The 18,633-nt window shown below is 39.6% G+C and overlaps 1 protein-coding gene across 7 annotated transcripts in view; it reads right to left on the reverse strand.

Moving 5' to 3' along the window:
- Sdc (Syndecan) overlaps nt 1-18,633 on the reverse strand; it is a 106,805-nt gene that overhangs the window by 2,590 nt on the left and 85,582 nt on the right. For 2 of the 7 annotated variants that reach the window (XM_017074764.4, XM_017074765.4), the window contains exons 4-6: nt 5,005-5,419; nt 4,177-4,707; nt 543-710 (exon numbers count right to left, since the gene is read on the reverse strand). In XM_017074764.4, coding sequence (XP_016930253.3) covers nt 543-710; nt 4,177-4,707; nt 5,005-5,419 — 1,114 coding nt within the window. The remainder of the gene's footprint in view (nt 1-542; nt 711-4,176; nt 4,708-5,004; nt 5,420-18,633) is intronic. The other 5 variants (XM_036813588.3, XM_017074767.4, XM_017074766.4 and 2 more) reach the window with 5 other exon arrangements.

Consider the following 18,633-nt stretch of genomic DNA (forward strand, 5'->3'; position numbering starts at 1 on the left):
ATGCAAAATCTTTTTTTTTAGAAATAAATAATTAATGTATTAAAAACATCAGAAAAATATGTCTTTTGTGAATATTATAAAATAGATTCTTAGGACATTTTTTTGAGTGACCACGGTGTTACAGGGATCCCAAATTACTCTGGAAAAGGCAATTTTTAATCTGTACTAGAAACAATATATTTCTGTAGACTAGTGTTCTTTGCCATACCTTGGCCTAAAAGTATGCAACACATAATTTGTTTGGAATAGCCAACCCAACAGAATCCTACCTAGCCACTGATTTAATTAATTTCAATTTGTAGTGAATGAGTTTTTATAAATAAAACACTGTCATTGTCATAAATAATAATTTATAATAATTTGTCTTTTAGTTTTTAAGATGTTAACTCTCAATTAATTTTAAATATTATCCAATATGACGTATGAGTGATATTTGGTTACGTTTTCCACTATCAATTTAGTTTGTCAGTACTTCAAATACAATTGAAGTTGGTATAAATTCTTAACGCCTACAGATCCATCCACCCTATAGGTATACTCACCAGCCAGAATTCCGGGCTGCGAGAAGAAGCTCGACGTGCGATCGTCCTCGCTCATGATGACCACCTCGTTGCCGTTGGGCCTGTGATCGATGCCCTTCGTGTCGGAGGGCTGGCTGTTCACGTTCGTATTGGGGTCCAATTCGTGCACGTTGCTACCGCCTGCGCCCGCTGTTCCAGAAGAAAGAGAAGGCATTATGGCGATGAGAAAGAGATGCAGTGTGGTACAGTCCATTTATGCCCATGACGTGCAAGCAAAATCAAACAAAACAGAGAGTGAGACAGAGAGTTGTTGTTTTGATTTGTCTCGTTTCGTGTTGTGGTGTGTTGTGGGTATTCAATTAAATTGATTCGAGTGTCAATATTGGTTTAAGTGAGCGTATACGATTGTGTAAACATGTGTGTGTATGTTGTGCGTGTGTTAATGAGCTGTTATGCAGTATTTACAAGGCTTAATGTTAGTCGAGCAGCGTTTACTACATAGGGGAGACTTACTTTAAATGCTAGTTCTTAAGTGGTATGTTTCCAAGAAACTAATCTTTCTAGGATGAGTGACAATAGGTATTAGTTTACTTTCAGCCATGAAATATATCAAATAGAGGTTACTAAAAATAAGATTTCAACTGGTACAACCGCTTAGATTTCTTTAAAGTTGAATAAGAATATAGAACCCACCGCGTAGGAGAAAACGTTCTTAGCATCCTTCCAAAAAATATACAAAACTTGACAGCTAATTTCACGCTAATGAACAGAGATTTCCAGAAAAGTTTTGTACGAAATGAAAAAAGTTTCTTAGCTACGAATGCAAATTGTGACAAATCCCACTTGAAAATTTCGAGGGTTGAATTGAGCTAAAGCTCTGGCTTCGCCTTAAAACAAGTGCAATTATATTGTTTCCTTGAAGTTGACAGAAGAGCGAAAATTTAATGCCAATCGGCTGTCAAACAAAGCGAGTTTACGTTTTATTTAATTGGCCTAGCCTCCGTTTATCTCCCCTCCAAAATTCCGGCATATTTTAGCAGAGCTATTGTTTGATCCCCATGCCACCCCTATTAGGCTCCCCAAACCGCTCAAGACAAACATATTTGCTTGTTTAGCCCTTCTTTGTAGCTCAAACCTTGAGGGGCGGCATATTAATTAGGTAATGCCCACGAGAGCTCCTTGAATTGGCCCTCGCGAATAAGGCCCTCAAATTGATTTTATATGCGCTTTGCAAACTGAAGGAATTCGTGCCGAGCGATAGAAATAGATGGTGAGTTCTTTGAGTCGAACTGAAGCTATAAATATTTGCTTTTCAATGCGATTTCCAAGAGCAAATGGATTTTCCAACTACTGGCTTTGAGATTGCTTCGCTGTCTTGCCAATCCATTGATTGTCTGCTTGTCCTGCCAAGACTTTGTTCTGTTTGTTCTGAACCAATAAAGGTGCCTGCATCATGTGTGTGTGCCTGGATTTGATGGGAAAATGCACTTTGTTGCTGAATCTGGAGTCTGGGGACTGGAGGACGAGGTTTTTGGATTTGGGCGCGTTGGGTTTGAATTCGTGCTTCGATGTTCCGTGTGGTCAGCTGTGCGCAATTATGGCGAAATTATTGCCCAGCTCTGTTTGTCACCCGCGCCAACCAACCATATTGATTGTGTTTGTGCTCTCGGTTGAGGCGTGGCAATTGCAAGGCAAACATCAAAGCCATAAACCCACAGAACCCACAACCCCGATTGCCATTAGGCTGTGTTTCAGTTTCTGACGGTGCACTGCTCGTTTTGTTGGGACCATAAACAGGGATTGTGAGCGATGTACATAGGTACACGGAAATAAATCTTGAAATGTGGGGAAACTTTTAGAAATATTTACTGGGAGGTCAAAGAAATTTCTAGAGCTTTAAACTCACTTATTCAGCTGGCTTGAGCTGAGCTATTTTTTTATGGCTTTCTTTTAGATTTGAGCGATATCGATTTTATCGAGCGATTTATTACGTTTCCGAAATCGTAAAATTTTGTACTTTCTGATTTCTAAAATCACCTCATAAAAAAATCAATAAAAAGTTAAGGACAGTTCGGGACCGACATGTTTTCTCTGTTTAGGTGAAGATTGGAATTGTGTGCATCAAGAGCATTTAAAAAAAATATATATTATTTTTCTTAATCCTATATATTGATTTCGATAACTTTTTAACTGCTAAACAAATCCCCAAAACTGTTAAATCCCTTCTTAAAGTGGCTAGAAGTGTGCTGTGAAAAATATCTTTGACTTTCGAACTAAAAATATTTTGTTGCATACTTTTAGACACCTTTTTGTTGGTGAAATCAAACCCCTAGTGGAGTTCCTTTAGCACACCCTCGCGCTTTTTCTTCAAGTGAACCCACTCACGAAGCCATTTCAGGAGCATCAGGAACGATGGCTCAAGTAAGCGGCTACAGTTACGCGCAGGAGGCAGAAACAGGAGCCTTGCCATTGCCAGGACTCAGTGATTTTTCATTTGAAGTGCCTGCGAAGCACACCAAGTGTTTTTCCCCCCCAGCAACAAAGCACAAAATCACTGCGCGGCTTAGTGCGATTTTCCCGGCGATTTTCATTCACAAAATCGCAGGAGGCAGAGCCATCGGGACAGTGTTAATGGAACTTTATGCCTAGGGCAAGAATTGCAGAATGTCTGCTACCCACTGCGCCCACGCCACGCCACGCCCACTCCGTGATGGAGTGCTTTCCCTGTTGCAGCTTAATCGATTGTTTGGCTTTGGTTTTGTCTTTGGCCTTTGTTTATTCTCCGTTTGTCACGATAAAAGCTTTTAAACTATCCTTAAAGTATTCGCCTTAATCTAGCTTAAGGTTAAAACTAAACACTTAAACGATGAGGGTCGAGTGAGTTTGTGTTGGCTCTGCGGGAGTTTTTCCAATTGAATGAACGACAAAAACAGAGCGAACGGAAATGATTCAATGAATTTTGTTATGAATGTGTTGGAATTATGTGGTAAATTGGTCACTCCTTGTGGACAAAAACAAGGACGTGGGACAGACTGAGACTGATAGAGGATTTGCAGAACACCCGCAGCGTAGACCGTAGACTTTTCAGAGCGCGACAAATAAACTAAATCATACGTGAACACACACACCAAATGTGAAACTTAATTTGACTAACAAATACTTGAAATTTAAAGTACTTAAAGAGCACACAGACAGGCTACTCAAAGAAAGCAAAGCAAGTATACGTAAATGAGAAACCAAACTACTTAAAATAAACACATCCCGTAAACATACACAGAAAAATTATAAATGCAAACCATTTTTAAATTTGGAAATAAAGTTTAAAAATGGTTTAACTTTAACAAAATGCATTTTTTTCTGTCTATAAATATAAATTATCAATACTGTAATAAAAAACATAAGCCCAAAAGCAGAGTGTCCCAAGCAAAGCGAATAAATTACTTAGCTAGAATACAATAAAAGTTAAAAAAACATATTTTTTACAGAGCAGTGCAAGGACCAAAAGGACAACAAAATGATGTGCAGTAAAAATAAGAAAGGGAATTAAACAAGGATGGTGAAGGTATAACAAAACACAAAACTAGATAAACAAATATAAACCAAATAGTGTAGTGAAAAGTAATAAAGTAAAATGGTGAAAATAAAAACCACTGACGTCCGCGCTCTGTAATATCTCCATCGTTGCCACCGATTCTCGGACCACCGACATCGCTATCCACAACTTCATCCTCATCGGCGCCATCCACATCGATTTCATCCGTGGTGAAAATTCTATCGTCACCATCAGTGTGTTGTGGAATGCTCGGTTGCTGAGGAACAGATCCGGGACCATCGATATCAATTTCTTTGTCCAACTCCTTGTTATAGTCATAGTCGTCCTTATCATCCACATCGTCATCCTCGTTGTCATCGATATCGGAATCGTTTCCATCGCCACTGGCCTCCGAATCGAGATCCTTATCGAAGGGCGGGAATATGGGCTGATTGGGTAGTGTGGATGTGGGGATCGTCGGTGCTGTTGTTGTGGTCGTTGTGGTATTGGCATTAACAGAGGGTTGTTGGGTTGTAGAGGTTGTTGTTGGCGTTGTTGTGGCTGCCGTTGTGGTGGAGGTGGTTGTTGTAGGCGTTGGTGTCGAACTCGATGTTGTTGAGATTGTGGATGAGGGTAGTGTTGGTGTATGAGCTGCTGGATATAGAGATGCGATTGTTTTTGTTGGTGTTGTTGTTGTTGTGTATGATTTTGGAAGGTGATGGTCGATAATACTTATATTACTACTAACTAAACTCGATCGATCCTTATCTAATACTCTATCTATATCTGATGCTGTAACTGTAACTATGACTGTTACTGTATCTGTTTCTGTTGTTGGAATAGGTTGTGGTGTGTTTGTTGTTGAAATTGAAGGAGAAGAAGTTGTGGTTGTGGCGGGTGTGAAAAATACACCAACGAGTGTTGCATTTACATGACTAGCTTGATCTTTACCGATTGAGTTAATGCCAGTGCTATGGCCACCGATCTCACTACCACTGCCACTGATGATGCCGTTCTGGCTGTTGATGTTGATATTGTGGTTATTATTATTGTTCGCTGTGGTGCTACTACCAATGATTGTGCCACTATTCGTTTGATGGTTATTATTGGGATTGAGATTGATATTCTGGCTGTTGTCGATCTGATTGTGATTATTATTGTTGAATCTACTCGAGATGAGGTCGCTGTTGCTGTTCTTGCCGTAGTTCTCGTTCGAGTTATGCTTACTGTTTATGCCGGCGTTGCCGTTCTGCGAGATGCGCGTGTTGTGCGAACTGTGCGAATGCTGGTCGGGTTCGGCGTCCTCGTCATCGGGTCCAAATCCGGAGCCAGAATAGTCTGGTTCTTTCTCTAGATCTTCGTGTATCTGCAATGGGAAAGGGCGAAGAAATAGAGATTAAGTGGGATCTTAAAAGATTGGGAAATTGTTCTTTAAGGCAAGACAGGGAACTAATGTAAAAGTTAGAAATACGGGTATACCACACAAATCACTAGGGTTTTAAAAACACTTGTAAGTGTGAGGTATCTTAAGGTATGCACCAATATATATCTATGAAATCTTTTAGACACACATTTATACATAATCACTGCAATCTTTCAGAAGCCTAAAATAACATTTCAAAGCAAATTCAAAATCCTGAAGATTTAAGTGGTACCCCCATAGTAAGATAATACATTTGTTAGCCCGAGAAGCGTTTTTTCATAGTTATAGGAAGTTAAAATGTATATTATAAATGGATGTCCCTAAATTTTGGAAAAAAATTTTACTTAGGCTAAGGAATAAAAGGCAAAAGCTTAGATGGATTTTGTATCAATGGTTTCCAATTAGCAGTGGACTTGTATTTTTAAATAAAGAAAACAATCTACAAACCAACCAAATTTGCCGAAACATTTTCCCAAGTGTCGCTTGATGCGAATAAAGGACATTTCCCATAACAAAGCCCCAGCTTTGTGCGCAACAAATGGCAGCAATTTTCCATAGAAAATTATGCACGGCCCCCGTGTGTCCTTGAGCTGTTCCATATTCACGTTTGAGATGCTAAGAGGGATCGAGACCCTTGGGTCATGTCCTCCGGCCTTCGGGGAGCCCATTTCGTGGGGCCCATTGTCTGACTGGGGCTTCGACTGTGACTGTGACGGGTTTTTGCGGTTTACTCGCACCAAAACAAGTACCCAAACCTAACACAGAGGGGAGGTTTGGGCAAAAAAGGACACACAGAGCACCGAAACAACTGTGACCAGAACCAATTGGCCCAAAGACCATAGACCAGAGACAGCCGTGGGCCAACTGAATGACAGAGACAATTCCCGGCCGCAGACGCCAGCTCTTGTTTATTGACTTTAATTTCGTTTGTCGCTTGTTCGGGCCATAAAAACACTGGCCAAAACAGTGGAAATAGTGGCATCGTAGGAGGCAGTGGCAGCAAACTTAATTGAATTTCTTCACGCGTTATGAAATGCCCTATAAAAGACTTGGCAGTTGGCCAGCCATTCACCCAGCTAGCTAGCCAGTGACACTTGTTGACCCCCGACCCCATAATTTTAGCCCACATGTATTATATAGACAAGGCCGACAACGACCGTGAGTAATGGGGAATGAGCTCAAATTGAGTGATTGTGGCTGCCAGCAGAAGCAATTAATTTTCCAATGAAAGAGAATTGAAATTTGTTTTTATTTGAGCTCAAATTAAATTTTGCCAGCACAGCTTGGAGCATTTGTTTCCATTTGTTTCATTGAGTCGAGGATTTACAAACAAATTGTGTCCCTGTTCAGCGGCATTCATAACGGAAAATTGAAAGCACACAAGCCTGGGGGCTGCCTTTTCGGCAAATACGGAAATTTAAAAACAAACGTGAAATCAGGATGATATGGGAGTGAGGACTAGAGGGATACCCCTTGGTACCGCTCTCTACAAATTCATATTCGAGGCTTCAGGAAATTCTCTCAAAATGTTTGTAAATCAATCCTCATTTAAAAGTTGATTTTCTGAGATATCATGTTCTAAACTTTTTAATTGCTTTCTCAATTTTGTTCTAAATAATTATAGCTGTACATATAATGATCAGAAAATTCAAGTAATTATGTTTTCAGTGCTAAGCACAGGATACATTTTGAATGCCAATTGGATGTTATAATATTTATATATATATATATTGGGCATCCCATCTTATCCACAAATATACTCAAGCAGTCAAAAAAAATGTAAGCATTGCACACAGACATTATCCCTGCAAATACATTTCAATTTTCGCAACTGTTTTTGTTGTTTCATGCATATTCGTTTCGTTTGAAATTTAATTAAAATATTTGTGCATTGCGTATACGCAGTGTTGCGCACTCAAACTGAAACTGAAACGAAACCCACACCGCAGCATATATATCATCCTGTGCAGGACAGTTGGCAAGCAAACGCTTGACCAAAAGCACTCATAAATATTCCTCCAGCGAAAGAAGGACGTTATTGTGGGTGGTTGCAGGAGATTTGGAGGATGGGTGGATAGGAGTGCAGCCCAAGTGGCCATAAAGCATGCGGAAAAACAGAAAAATATAAAGGGGGTAAAAAGTGTTTGTCCCGGCGCTTGCAACACTTTCTCGTTCTGGCCCGAGTTTATTTAAAGCGTTTTGTGAGCTGCTCTCCTCGCTTTTCTGCCGGCCTCGCTGTTTTGCCGCTTGATTTATGCTGCAATTAGCAGTCAGCAAAATGGGGCAAGGCAGTAAGTAGAAAGTGGCGAGTGGCTGGTGGCAGCCTCTCACATCACTTAGCACGGACTCGGGGCCACCATGTTTTGGGTCTTAAATGAAGTCCTTCCTTCCACAACTTGCAGTTTCGTTGTTCACAAGTTATAAGGCAACATTTAAACGATTAAGGGCGAAAACTTTTCACCCAAGAAGACAGGATCGATTGGAACTGCGGCTACAACTGTGGCCAACCGAAACGACCCAGAGTGCAATGTGAATTTATGCAATAAATTGCTTTGTTAATAAAACAAGAAGCGAAAGGTGGTGGTGGGTGGTTTGGTTGGTTGGATGGTGGTGCAAAAGCCAGAAAGCAGATGCTGCACCATCCTGAGGTGCAATGTGGGTCATGCATGAATTTAAATGATGTCATTTCATCGGGACCCTGGAACTCGGAACCCGGGACCACCTGCTGCCATCCAGGCACCGAAAATGGGAATGGTATATGCTTTTCCACTGCATGCCGCATTAAATTTGCATTTGCTGGCAGCTGATGCCTCTGCTGCTGCAGCTTCTTTGGCTGGCCAACATGGCGTATGCTTGACACCATTTTGATATATGACAGCGAAAATGAAATATTCCAGCAAGCTGGGCCAGAGCATTTCCATAAAACGGAAATTGTTTCAATAAAGCGTTTAAAAACTTCTTCAAAGGGGGGAGGGGAGGGGGGCGATGGCAAAAAACTTGGCTAGCAAAATGAGAAAATAAGACAAGGAGCCGAGAGCAACCTTCATAATGAGCGAAAATTGTGTCAGTCAAACTATAAGAAGAAAATGGGAGGAAAAACTATTGTAGAGACGAGCGGAAAACAGAGAAGTGAAGTTAAGAATGGTTGCAAGGCACGTTTCATGCATAAACAACAGCTCGAGTGCAGCTGTTTTTCCATTCATTTTTTTTGACTTTTACAAATATCAAAGAAGTTGTCATGGTCCTGAGGAAAAAAGTTTTTCCACCCACATTCTCGTTCCCATTCAGCATAATTAATGCCTGAAATTTCATCTCAAAAGCTTCAAGAGCTCAAGAGCTCAATCCACCCACACATGTGCCATCACCATCCATCCTTTATAAACCAAACAAATCCCATCTAAATCCTGTACGATTTTATTTTGTAAATGAATTTCCAAACTAAACACAAGGAGCTTTCAATTCGCCCAGTAACATCAGAGAAGCTGTTTTGGCCAACTTTTTGTTAGGGCAAAAAGTTCCGGCTAACGAGTAAATTGTCGATTTGACAATGTTCGAAAAGTGCGTGACTTGAGTTGACCGAGTTGCCAGAAACATTTGGAAAAATCCTTGGTCAGGGCAAGTTGGTGTTTTCCACTTTGACCCACTTTCTTCCCCTTTTCTCCACCCCTTCCCCCAGATTTTACGTAACCACTTTGACCCTGTGTGTTCTCAGCAAATTTCGCATTGTGAATGCTACATTTTTCGGGAGGCCAAGTGGCCTGCTAAACATTTGCATGGGTATTTCTGCAGGAAATGGCCAAAGTTTGTCTGGCCAGGGAAATGAAATGGGAAAAGTGGCAAGGGAAACCAACCGCAATCCCTGGAAAATTGATAGTCCTAGCCAATTCCTGGCTACGTTCTCGGCTTTGTTTTCCCAGCATTGGCATTGCTCAATAATTGCTCCGAGTAGAATCTCTGGGGGGAGTCCTAATTTATTTACATGCACTTGCAACTTGGCCTACGGGGAGCTAAGTTAAAAAAAGAGGGGAAAGGGAGAAAAGCCGACTCAGCTCAACTCCGGGGAAACTCAATTTTCCAGCTGGAAGATAACTTACGGCTTTATTTAGACAACGAAATTGAAAATTCGTTTCGTTACTCTTTTGTTTTCCTCCTTCCACTTGTTCACTTGGTCCCTTTCCGACCGGCTAGAACTTTTCCAAATGTATATATATATATAGAGATAGACCAGTTCTGAGCCGCTTGGTATTTTATTTTCCATTTTCCTATCTACTTGCTTATTATTTTGCAATTGCCCATTTACATTTAGATGGGAGCAAAAGCTTATAATCTAATGAACAGACGAAAATAGTTTTGTAAACTACTCGAGAACTAGTTAGAACCCACTCTTGCCTTTTTGTATATTCAATGCGGGCTAAAAATATTCATTTTGGGTCTTTCATTACAGGATTATTATATACAAAACACTGAAAATATTAGAAACCTTTTAAAATTGCTTGAAATTAAATGCTGAACTTATTTTTTATTTCGTTGAACTTTAAAAAGCATAACTTAATTGAAAGTTAACCCTAAAAACATGACAATTTCCCTTCGTCTTTAAGAAAGGATAACTTAATTGAAAGTTAACCCTTAAAACATGACAATTTCCCTTCTTCATTTATATTTTCAGTTGTGCTCCTTTGTTGCTTTTCCCTTGATAAGCTTTACATTGCAAATAATTGCTTTTTAAATGCAACAAATGAGCAACAGAGAATTTTCCTCATTTCTTGCCCTTCTTTTTGTATGTGCAGCAAATTGAAAAAGTTTTTTTTTGGCAAAATAGCGCGATGTTTTTGCCTTTGAATGCCTCTCAAGAGTTTTCACAACTTTCACTCGCAAACAAACGCAACGCACACACACACACACACACACAGATGTAACAAAGAAAATTGTGTCGTGGCCTTGCTGTTAGCAACAATTGTTGTTTTTGTTGTTATTGTTGTTTGTTGTTGGGTTTTCCCTCCACCATTTTTGTCTGTATTCTATCTGCACAACTCTTCAACGAAGAAAAGCCTTTTGTTGCATACCATTGTGCAAGGCCACGCCCACCCAAAACGCCTCTGGCATAATTTGACACTTAATTGGCAGCTGCATTGCGGCGGGAAAAGCGGGAAAATCCTGGGAAAACCAGCACATTTATCAAGCTCAAGTATTTCGGCGTTGTGAACGCCACTTTTGCTTAATTTCTGATGTTTTTTTCACTTTTATTTTTTAAGGTTTTATCGTTTTACCTTTAAGGGATGCGGATGGGAATTCGGCGGATACAGGCCAATTTGTATGTCCCTGTGGTGTTTTTTCCATTTTATCAGCCGGCAGAGATTTATTTACGAGCATTTTTTTTCGGCCTGGTTTTAATGCTTTTTTCGTGTTCAAGTGACATAGATTTTCGACTCCCTGCCCTGTTTTGGGAGTAACAGAAATTTGCCAACGCGACAAAACGCAACGAGGCATTTGCCTTGGACACCGCAACCACCATCATCATTATCATCATCATTATCCTCGCAAAATCCTCCAGCTCATCAGCAGAAGAAAAAATCAATAACCGCACCCAGGCTTTCCTTTCCATTACTCTGTGTTTTTTTTCGGCTTGCTCTTTTTCTCTCCTATCTTTTCATTTTTTATGAATTTTTTTTCTGCGCAGTTCTCGCACAAATAAATTAAAAGCCGCATCATCAGCATTAGCCGACAGGAAAGTAAATCTGTGTTAGCTGTAAAACAACCCGGCCATTTGCCTTCATAAATAATCATTTTCATATTTAAAGCAGCGACTTATCTGTTTTTTTTTCCACCCAGTTTTTTAAGCCTATTTCCGCGGCTGGCAATTAATAAATGAGCTTAGGGCTCAAAACACGAGACCTGCAATTCAGTCGGGAGAAGGTTGGGAAAACGCTTGCAACATTTACTCCAGATTCCGGGGATTGCTTGTTACTTATGCTAATTGCAAATGCTGCTCCTCCGGCTGCAGCTTATGGCATAATTAATCCTTTTTCCCAGGTCCTTTTTGGCCTAATCGAAATTGATCAGCAGGACAAAGGGGAAATATGGGCTAAATTGGCAGGATATGAAAGCGTTATGAGGGGGGGCCCGAGATGATGTTTAATTCAGTCCCCAAAGTAATTTGCATATGAAGTCGCTGTTTCTGTGATACATTTTGCGGCTAATAAGGAAACATTTTCATTACAGCCACTTGGCAGGACCCCGAAGAGCTGAGCCGCATCCAAGCCATAAACTGCTGCTAAAAGGTGCAACGGCACTGGGGGAAAATCAGGATGGGGCTTGCATAAAGATATTATAGAAATATATCTTGGGATTCGAGTTTATAATTAGTCTAATTTGGTAATAATGTAGAGTTTTCATAAATCTTGTAGAGTATCAGATTGAAACTAAAAATATCTTGGGATTCAAGTTTATAATTAGTCTAATTTGGTAATATGATAGAGTTTTCATAAACCTTGTAGAGTTTCAGATTGAAAGTAGATATATAATTAGGGACAGTAACGGGATTTGGCATTTTTATTCAAAAAAGTCTGAGGTATATATATAATTTGTATCTTTTGTTTAACAATAAAAACGGTTTATTATATTTATACGATATTTTAACTGATAAAAACCAATAATATTGATTAAAGCTCCTACATTGCTTAAACCTTAATTGGATTATATTTGCTTGTTAAATTCGAACCAACTATTATGCCTTCAAAACTAAGCACAAGCACTTCGTAAACTATTTTTCTCACTGCAGGATATGCGAGGATCTTGCGTAAAGTTTCTGCATTTTAATTGCACGAACAGAAGGGTTGGCTGGGCAAGATTGTTCGCCAAGAGGAGCGGCTGCATCCACATCGGGCTTAATGTGCTGATGCCAGAAAAGGACTAAGAGCCGCCGAAGGAAGTTAAGGAAGTGAAGCTCAAGCACACATCTTTGTATGTATGGATGTGGGTTCCAGAAAGGCTAGTGGGTGGCGGGGGGTAGTAGAAAGGAACTTTGGAAACTTGACTGACTGCATCTGCTCCAAGTTATTCAGCTGCCACTCCTTCCAATGGCCCCGCCCCTGTTACCGTTGCACATCATTAAAATTTTAATGCAACTCATGGGTTTTAGCCCCTTTAGCCCTGCGACAATGCTTGTGGGCGTGGCCCGAACAGTTCTTGCTCAGTCAATTGCGAAAGCTTAGAAAGCGGCAAGAAAAGCGTCGCAAAATGTGGAACGGAAACCAAAAGAGGTTACTGAAAATGGGGTAAAGTGCGGGAAATGGGCGATGGGGGTACCAAACAAAGTGTGATCGACTGTGCGATGAGCTGCACATAATTGTTGCCTAAGCTGATTGCTATGGAATCTGTTTAGTGAACGCTAGAATAACTTTCTGCAGATGTAAGCAAAAGGGAGTAGACAAACAAAAATAGAAGAAATAAATACAATTTTTATGATTTTAATAGAACTTTAGTAACATGTAAAAAGATGCTTACAAATTTGTAAATATGAAACATTTCACAAAGGTTTTGAAATCGATAAAGGGTGCCTAAAAGTATGCTTTAAAAAATATTATGTTCTCATGTGGAACGAATTCAAAGGAGTTTGGGATTCAAAGTATACTGCTGCATACTTTTAGGCACATTTATTAGTAATTTCTGTGTAACCCTGGGGACGACTAAATTGTTTATGTTATTTAAACATATAAATACAATATTTATATTTAAATTGATTGATATATATGTTTAAAGGATACGAAATATGACTCACTCAGCTAAATAAAAATAAAATAGAGTATTTTAATTTTAGGCACTTCAATTTAAATAATATTTCACGTTTAGAGCTCTTTTAGTCAGAATTAATTAATCACACAAAAATAAAAAAAGTAATAAAAGTTTTTAGTACTTCAAAACAAACCAGGATCAATCAGTCAAATAAAAATTAAATAAAGTATTTTAGTTTTTATTACTTCAATTCAAACTGTGTTTCACTTTTAGAGCTCTTTCAGCCAGGATCAATCAGTTAAACAAAACTAAAACAAATGATTTAAGTTTTTACTACTTCTAAACAAACAGTATTTACCTTTAGAGTTATTTTAACTAGGATCACTCAGTCAAACAAAAATTATGTTAAGTATTTTAGTTTTTATTACTTCAATTCAAACTGTAATTCAGTTTTAAAGCTCGTTAAAGAAAACTAAAATAAATTATTTAAGTTTTTAGTACTTCTACACAAACAGTATTTCACTTTTAGAGCTCTTTTAGTCAGGATCAAGTTCTCTTGACTGGGGCCAAGGCTCACCTTGAACTGCTGAACTGCTGCTGGCAGGGGAGGCGAACAAGTGCTGCTCATTAGTGGCTGAAAATGCAGAATCAATATGCGTGGCCATGCATGTGAAGCACCTGGAATACGTGCCATTCAATACAACACAACCACCTGCCACACTTTGATGCCGACTTCGTTCTTCGTGCTTCGGTGGGAATGCAATTAAAATCAAAATGAAAGGGGTTGTCATTCGACTCTCGGTTATGGCTACTTCAATCGACATAATGTTTTCCATTTAATCAAGCTCATATTGTGACACTGATTGATTGAGAGACCGCAATGCTATGCAACGACCTCTTAACCTTGCCACAGGCATTGTAAACATGTGCAATCCGAATAAATATTCATGGTGAGCATCTCACTACACGAGACCTAGAACACCACCCCCTTGTGACCACATTCGAATCCGAGGCAACAAAACGGATGCAGCTGCTCGGAAATGCAATCATCGCCAGCAGCACGTAGCAGCAAATGTAATTAACTTGGCAGCTGTGCCACGCCCTAAAAAATGTAAGGAAAGCATCAGCAGGACCCGGGAAAGAATTCCAATGCTGAATTATTCATGGCAGTGGCAGTGGCAGTTGCTTGACCCAGGCCAAGAAGGCAAAATGTAAAAAGAACATGAAGAACTCCTGCCAGGTTCAACAAACTCGCCTCACGTTGCGCCTAAAAGCATGCAACACTCAAGAGTGCGGTTACAAGTCAAATTGCTGGCAGGAAGAGCCGCATCCCCATCCTTTTTACCCCTCGTCTCGCCCAAAGGCCTCCTGACAAACGACAAATGGCAGTTAAAGGAGACTCCAAGTAGGGAGGCTTTTCCAAATGTACGGCAAGAAAATTTCCTAGAATTCTCAAGAGATTTAAGGATAATAATTTATGTGACCAAAGTAAGCTGTAAGTTAATTCACTGAGGAAGACTTATGAAAAACATGTAGTATACCCCAAGATAGAAACGTTTTTATCTCTAAGTCTAACAGGTAAACTTTTCTTTGGCTTCTTTAAACATTTATTCGTTTAAAAAATAAAATAAACAATGAAATGTATGATTTTTTCACCCCCAAAATAAAGAAGTTTCTAGGTATAACCTCCAAAATAAACAAATTTCTAGGTATAAATTGAGGTGTTAAAGAAAGCATAAAAATCGTATCAAATGATCTAAATTATTTCTTTCAGTGCACACAATACTTGATACTTTTAATTTATTTTCTGTGCAGAGAAGGCCGCTGCTCGTCCGCAGAAACGTAGACATTTCAACGTTTCCTTGCAACCAGGCAACTGTTTCTTGAGCAGGACCTGCCCAAGACGCATCCTTCCATCCATCTCCTTCCTCTGTTACCATCTCTATCTTCTTCCTCGTCTGTCAGTCAGTCAGACAGTCAGTTTTGGGTTCCCAGGTCCGGTGAGGGCAACATAATTGAGGCGACCCCTCCACTTGGCCTGTGCACTCGCAGTGGAGAGACTACCCATTCTTCGTCCAGGATTTGCAATTCAAAATGCTGGCGGCCTTTTGATGAGTTATACCCACAGACCCATTCACAATCCTTCCTCTGCTGGCTTGCAATTTGAGTTTTGAGGTGCTTCGAGTGCAGTTGTGATGCACAAAACGGTGCTCTAATTGAAGTACATTCCGTGTAACAATAACAATCGATGGGAAAGGTTGGGAATTGAATGGGGGCGAACGAGATGAGTAGAAGGTCTAATCAAATTCCGGGATAATCGCTGAAATGTATGCAACCACATCAAAGATACTTGTGGGGCCAAAACCAATTTGTGCTCTTTCCTGGCCGGGGCCTAAATCTGATTATGGCTTAAAGGGGAAGGACCCTTTCCTCTCTATTCCAACAGCCTTCCCCCCAATCTGAGTTTTAAGCGAGTGAATTTTATGGCAGGGTTTGCAGCTACAAATTGTCGTAAAGTTAAGCGAATTTATTGGCATACATAATGCATGAAGGAAGTCCTAAATTCTCACTTTCCTACCCAAAAATACAATGCGCATAGCGTTAGAGACAAACAGTGAAAACAAAATGGCGACAACGCCCCCATCATCATCGTCGCCATTTTCCCCCCCGAAAGAACCCCCTAGCATTTCCCTAACATTTCGCGTCGTCGTCGTCAACTTTGACAATGACTTTTCGCCTGGCTTCCAAATGTTATGCCAGCAGTCTCAGTTTTCCCCACCCATTTTCCCTTCATTTTTCCCCGTCTGTGTTTACGCATTTGTATGCGAAGGGCCACCTTCTATTCTGATGTTCTCGATTTTGTTATTGTTGCTGCAAATAGAACGATTCCTTTGTTGTGCAAGGTGATATGGCAACTTTGGCTTTAAGTTTGCATAGCTAGGTAAATAGAAGCAAAATGAAAATGATTGCACAACTAAGTGAAGTGGGGATTTAAATATTTTAAAGAGTCAGATATAAGCCAAGTAGCAGGAATAATTAGTTTTAATATTTAACCTTTCATGAATGACTGCATTTCATTTTAATAATTTTAAAACCAATCTAGGAGAACAAATAAAGCTAAGGAAGTTACATAAGGAGTAGTCCATTGGGAGAATTGTTGGTTTAAGGTATAGGTTCGAGTTATTTGCACAGGGCATCTTATTGACTGCTGTTCCACACTGTACGTGTGTCGGCAGATGCTGAGCAGAGCTATATTTGGACTGGTTTCAAATGATTATTTTAACATTCTTAATTTGATTTATATATTCTCCTTAAGTATTCATGGAAAACTAATAAAATTAGTATTAGTATTCAAACAATTGTTTAGCTAAACAGTAAAAGATTGTAGAAAATGTATAAAAGATGAGGGACTTTTAATACATTTCCAAGTGGATTACATACAACTCCTGCTGGGAGAGTATTTTCTTTTAAATGGTTTTAATTCTAGTTATTCCCCCCCAATTATGCTTTTCAGCAAACGAGCTTTTTATTAAAACGACTCCTTTGCCATTTCAGACATTCCTTTAGAGAGTATCCCATTACCAGCTGAAAGCTAGCCAAATAGGCCACCTCCAGTGTCTCGTGCTTTGGGCGTTTAATTCAATAGACTTACAGGCTTGTCTGCGACAACGTGGCGTATGCGCAATAACCCACAAAACAGACAGCGGCAGATGTCTCATAAAAAGGAGCTGAGCTATCCAGCTTTCCACTGCCCCCACCGAAAAACCGTTTGGCCCCCGTGGCCTCCGGATTACTGATGTTGTGTTTTGGGTGGTGTTTTGGGATTGGGACTGAGGGACTCATTTGGGTTACTTTGGGAATTATGTTATGTGAAATAATGCAGCATCATTTGTACACTCGTCGTATGCTGGCCCAAAAGCAGAACGACATTGAGTAATGAATGCAAGGCACTAGAGGATGTCGTCTCCCCCTCTGCCTGTCTGTCTGTCCTTCTACTCTATGCGAATCCTTTCTTGGCATTAAAAAGTCGGATTTTTCTGCATTTGCTAGATGGGGATAAAAAGGAAACGCATGCCATAAACTCATTTGCGGCTGTTCGCTGGGACACACATAGTACACAGTCTCAATAAATTTCAATGTCTATCGGCTAAGAACCCCCTTATTTTCCAACAGTTGACAGCTGTGGGTGGCATGCATTATGTATTATGTGAGCTGTCACCAATAAATTCCCATGTAAGCAACTGATATTGACAGCTTGAGTACGACAACGTAGCGTTGGAAATTATATGCACGTACTTAAGCACAGGCAGCTGGTGTGGAGTATGGTGTAGAGAATCTATTCCTGAGTCCAGAGTCCTGAATCGTGAGAACAGGATACAGGATACAGCATAATAATGGGCAGCATATTTCGCACCACCTAACCACATCATCAGAATGGCGAAGAGGGGGCCGAAGTGGGTGTGCCAGGACCTGTTTACACAACACATTCTGTGGCTTACTTTTTCGGGCGGAGACTACACCCCTTCCATTATACCATTCTAGCCATGTCAATCGATGTTAATTTATTGTCAATGCGCATTTCTCTCTCTCTGCGACACAAATACCAATGCAGGGGCTTACCCGTTTGCCTCTGTGGGTTTGTGTTTGTGTGTGTGTTATGCAAAAAGGCTTTTCCTCTTGGCCATCCACAAAAACACGTGCGCCATGTGCACGTTATTAATCAACAAGGACCTACGACAAGCTCGTTTTCCCCCCTCCCTTCCACTCGGGCTTTGTCCATTCTGGAAAATGCAACGAGAATTCTCAGTGTTGTTACACTGTGAACAACATTTATTTTAAATTTAAGAAAATATTATTCGGTATTTAACAACAAAGAATACATTTTTTGGTCTAAACCAAAGATATTAAGAAGTTTGATAATATAAATAGTAAATCAATCATAAAGATTCCGGACATAGAAAAACCTGTTCTTTAAAATAAAGATCCAAGAAAAGAATTTTTTCATTTTTAAACAAGTTTCAAGGATCCGGAAAACAAAACTTGTTATAATAGAAATCCAAGGATTGGCTTAACATTAAACAATTTTCTTAAAAAATTTGATTTTGATTTATATAACTAATTTTTTACTTGTCAGGAATGACTGTAAGTGAGATGTGTACTAAATGCTATTTTATAAAATGAAAAGTATACAAATTGCTCTATATGAAAACTTTTTTAAAGTTGTAATACAATTGTTGTATCTTATACTTTATCTTCTTATCAACAAACAATTTTATATTTCTGTAATTTAGTGTGACTTTGAACATTCAAAGACATCGTGTTAAGAACCAGCTTTTCGGTATTTTGATTCCTAGTACCAAAGCCTTGAATTTAACCCGATTTTCTTCCAGTGTAATTCTGTGTGCTCAGTGATGCTGAGCTGTTGG

This window comes from Drosophila suzukii, chromosome 2R (assembly GCF_043229965.1).
Source record: "Drosophila suzukii chromosome 2R, CBGP_Dsuzu_IsoJpt1.0, whole genome shotgun sequence".
NCBI lineage: Eukaryota > Metazoa > Arthropoda > Insecta > Diptera > Drosophilidae > Drosophila > Drosophila suzukii.